The sequence below is a fragment of the Mesitornis unicolor genome, unplaced genomic scaffold (assembly GCF_000695765.1).
Source record: "Mesitornis unicolor isolate BGI_N332 unplaced genomic scaffold, ASM69576v1 scaffold20724, whole genome shotgun sequence".
NCBI lineage: Eukaryota > Metazoa > Chordata > Aves > Mesitornithiformes > Mesitornithidae > Mesitornis > Mesitornis unicolor.
Window position 1 is genome coordinate 1 of NW_010182291.1, and position 4,628 is coordinate 4,628.

General features: G+C 47.8%; 1 protein-coding gene across 1 annotated transcript in view; it reads left to right on the top strand.

Moving 5' to 3' along the window:
- The first annotated feature begins 1,949 nt into the window (after positions 1–1,949).
- LOC104540037 (caspase recruitment domain-containing protein 9-like) overlaps positions 1,950–4,628 on the top strand; it is a 7,810-nt gene continuing 5,131 nt past the window's right edge. The window contains 4 exon segments of the mRNA XM_010183728.1: positions 1,950–2,133; positions 3,200–3,337; positions 3,771–4,096; positions 4,511–4,627. Coding sequence (XP_010182030.1) covers positions 1,950–2,133; positions 3,200–3,337; positions 3,771–4,096; positions 4,511–4,627 — 765 coding nt within the window.

Here is a 4,628-nt window from a genome sequence, read left to right on the forward strand (position 1 = left end):
GCTGGAAGGCCATTTGAAGAGCCTTTTTCTTCCTAGCTCTGGCTCGTCTTGTCCCCTGAAATTAGCTGGACAGACCTGTGTCCATGACCTTCGCTCTTTTTAGCCTTTCTGACACTACACAAGGAAACTTTCTGGACCCTAGCAGGTACTCCAGTGGTACAGACTGGAAAGCAAAGCCAGAATGAGCCCAACTCACTGCATATGTCATGCTGCTGACTGGCTCTGTGACTAGCTGTTTTCTCCTCCCCTATCATCCATTCCAGCTTCCTCTTTTTTTTCTCCTTCCCTTTCCTCTCTCAGAACAGAGCTGAGTAGTTTCCCCATTTCTCTTTTCTCAAACCAGTTTTGGTCCTGGAATCATCTTTGTTGTAGCCAGAATATAAAGGGAAGCGGCATCCAAGACCAGTTTTCTCAGAGACAGGACGCAGACGGCTGGTGCTAGACCAGGAGAGGAAACGAGGAAACTTTTCACTACACAGGCTCAGGTTGGTTCATGCAATGTGGAATGGTTGACGTTAACAGGGAAGAATTTTTGATTTTGCAGCTCTGAGGTAAGGATGTGGTGTTTATCAACTTGTAATCCGTGCACTTGTTATCTGCTGGGGCTGGTTTGATGTAAGACAGAGCAGAGTGTTTTCTCTATGATAAGTCATGACCAGTTCTGTGTCAGTCCAGCCTGTTGAAGTCAACCAACAATGCAATGTGTAACAAGTATGTGCTGAAGATGTTTGGAGACTTTCTCTGTGCCGCAGCAGTATTGTAATCCATGCACTTGTTATCTGCTGGGGCTGGTTCGATGTAAGACAAAGCAGAGTGTTTTCTCTAGAAGTCATGACCAGCCTGTTAAAGTTAACCAACAATGCAATGTGTAACAAGTATGTGCTGAAGATGTTTGGAGACTTTCTCTGTGCCGCAGCAGTAAAACAAGTTTGAGATGATCTTAGAGAGAGCTGTGTGTGAAATCCCAGCCCCTGTATAGCTGCTGATGGTCAGAACTCTGTTCCCTCCCTACCACCAAACAGGATGACTGAAAATACGAATATTAAGGTCTCTGGCAGCCTTCCTGAGCCACTGGAGATGACAATGGCTACTGCAGTTAACTCCTACGTGTGATATAAGCATAGTAATTAATGACTAAGGTTTCAGAAGGTACTTACTATGCACAGTCTGACCACAAAGGGGCAAAGAAATAAAAACAATGAACTGTTTGTAAAGCAGAGGCAACCGCTAATTGGAAGAGCTTTAAAGATGTTTTCTCTTCTTCAGAGGATGCTTAGCTCCAAATCGGAAAGTTGTGGTTGCCATCAGCTTACCCTATGTTGTGTTCCACTCTTTTTGTATTGTTTATGGGGATTAAAGTTGTAATTCTAAGCATAGCTGAACATCTGGAGAAGCCATGGTGAAGTCAGTAAGATCTGACAGCACTTTTTTGGGGTACGCTGTTGCGAATCTAGTTAGCTGAACTTTCTTCTACTCGTGGGGCTCCTGCCTGTTGTGCCTGACTTGCCTGTTGTCAGTGGACCTGAATAGTTTCCCTTTCCTCCTGCAGTGAGATCTGGGAGATGTTCAGCTGCTTGGAGGGAGATCACCAAGCTTTGATGACTTCTGTTTTCTCAGAATTTCACACTCTCTCTCCTTCGCGTGTTGTCCGCAGCATTGACGTCAGCCTCGCTGCTGCTGGTGCCTCCAGTCTGGTACTGCACTGTTCTTTCAGGTATGACTGCAGCGTATCGCCGTGTTCTTCAGCGGAGTTGGAAGCGCTGAGTTAAAGACCACATGGGAAATGTGTTCCTGTATCTAAAAGAGACATTTCCATTCTCAGTCTGTTAACGTACGTGGTTTCACCACCACCCCACTACTCTAGGAGGCTTAGGGTCTGCTTGTTTGGTTTTGTTTTTGTTTTGTCAAGACAGGACAACGCTGCTCACTAATACTTGTCATTCATTGACATGTTGGAAGAAGATAATGACGAGGCATGTTGGAATAACCTGGAGAACTTCCGGGTGAAGCTGATCTCTGTGATAGACCCTTCCCGTCTAACGCCCTATCTTCGCCAGTGCAAAGTGATCAGCCATGACGACGAGGAACAAGTTCTCAATGACCCCAGCCTGGTCATGCGCAAACGGAAGGCAGGTGGGTGAAGTGCAGCCTTCAGCTCTGTCGGCGCTCCCCTGCTCTGTCGGCGCTCCCCTGCTCTGTCGGCTCTTGGGAGCAGATTGGAACAGAGCACTAACGAACTGGGCCTGACGGAACACGTCACTTCCAGGTTACCACCCAAAAGACACGAACATCTTACATGATGCTGTGCAGCCCCTTTCCACAGCACATGGCTGTGGGGAGAGGAGGACTGAGGATGGCTCTACTGATGCATCCCTGATCTGTGCAAGGGTAACGGGAGCACAGAGTGTGTGTGTTCTCACACAACAATTTTGTAGGGAAAGATTTCCAAGATAAATTCAGCATCTCTTGTCTCTCGTTCCCATCTTCTGGTATTTGAAGGAACGCTGGCAGCACATAAAGTAAATTCTTTGTGACTGTTCCATACAGGCCTGGTCTTGTTCCAACCAGAGAGAACGACAGAATTTGTTAATACATGTTTTGGATTGGATTAACTCTTACTGATAAACTACTGAGGGTCATCGAAAAAAAATTATTTTCCCTATTTTCCAGATTGGGAAACTGCAGAACATGGAAAAAATGTCTCCTGGGCTTGATTTGGTACAGAGTATTCCTAGACATAGTAGGGAACTGAGCTCAAAATCTATTTAGTGCAGGCTTTCTCAGGCTTGTCCCTGCTACCTCTCCAGTTATGCGTGGTGTGCTTACGCTCATGATGGTTTTTTCCCCCATATTTCTCTCTGGTATTTGGAAGTGGAGCCTTCAGCTGCAGAAACTGTCCTGGTGCTTTGTTTTAACTCACCTTTGCTATAATTACCAGCAGGACAACATAAACTGCTTTTCTGAGATCTGCTTTTTGCACCCACTGTAGTAGAAGCTGAGCACAAGGGTTAAGTTTTAACTGCTCATTCTCAGTTAAAAAACTTGTGCAGTTACTGGGCAACTGGTTTAGGATTGGCTGGGGGATTTGATCCCAGAGACTTTAATCTGCGTATGGGGAAAGTGGAACAGCTTTTTGTTTTGTTAGAAATAGGCAGAGAGACAAATAAATGAGTAGAATATCCTGTTGCTGTTATTTCAGGTGTTCTTCTGGACATTCTTCAGCGAACGGGACGCAAAGGCTTTGAGGCATTTCTGGAGAGTCTTGAGCTCTATTATCCACAACTGTATAAGACGATCACTGGCAAGGAGCCCAGCAGGGTTTTCTCTATGATTATAGGTAAAGTTTGTGTTCTGATAAACAGCCCTTTGTTTGGTGTTGCTGTGCAAATTAAGGGGGGAACTATCACCGCTTCTGCCTCTCCCCAGCTTCGGTGAGCAGGGTCGGGAACATTCCCTGCTTTGCTCCCTGTGTGTTTTGGAAGGGTTCTGGCAAGAAAGGTCCTGCTGTCACAGGCAGGACCTGGGAGGGTGGAAGAAGAAGCAGAAGGATCCATTCTGCCTTTTTTATCAGTGACACTGTGGTGTAGAAAGGCACCAAGCAAGGGGACAGATATGGGGATAATTTGATCACAGGTGCCTTCAGGGTTTGCACGCTTGTGCGTGGCATAGGATGATCCCAAGCTGCAGTGATAAGCGGGTGGGAGCCTGTTCTGTGTGCATGTCCAGGGAGCAGACAGGACAGTGGTGGCTGACTCCTGCCAACCAAACAGACACTGCTGGGGAATCCGGCCTGAGCCAGCTCCTGATGAACGAGATCATGAAGCTGCAGAGCACCGTGCAGGAGGAGCGGCGGAAGGCCCAGGAGCTCACCGTGTGGCTGCACACCAAAGAGGACACGATCAGAGAGATGTGGGTGAGGGACAGCCTGCTCCACAAGCACCAAGAGCGGGCGCAGAAGATGAAGGAGGAGAGGGACAGCCTGAGCAAGGAGCTGCGAAAGTGCAAGGATGAGAACTACAACCTGGCAATGAGCTACGCCAAACAGAGCGAGGAGAAGAGCGCTGCCCTCATGAAGAACCGGGACCTGATCCTAGAGGTCAGTCACCCTGTTCTCAAGCTTCCCCCTCCTTACCTGATCCCTGGAAGTCTATGCAGTGCACCAGACTTGTCTTTGCCTGGCATAGTCTGAACCAGTCCAGCATGAGGTTCTGTGCATCTTCTCTAGCTGGTGGCATGTCTTGGTGGTCCCTACCTCAGCCCTGTAGGCCCACGTATTACAAGTTAAGCTGTGAAGAATTGTCTTCCCCCTTGTTCAAGACTGGGCCCTCTCACAAGATACAACATGTTGCATCCATTTAGCATGCAGGCAGGACTCTGGGCACCAAATATCCTGAGGAAAACAAAGCTGGGGAGAAACTTGCCCTGTGTTTGTCTGGGGAATGGAGTGAGAGCTCCTTTTGCAGGCCAGGATTTTCTACTTGTTGCTGATGAGCTCTGAACCTTCTTGTAGATCGATCACTTGAAGCACAGCCTCATGAAGGCTGAGGATGACTGCAAACTGGAGCGTAAGCACACCATGAAGCTGAAGCACGCCATAGAGCAGCGTCCAAGCCACGAGGCGATGTGGG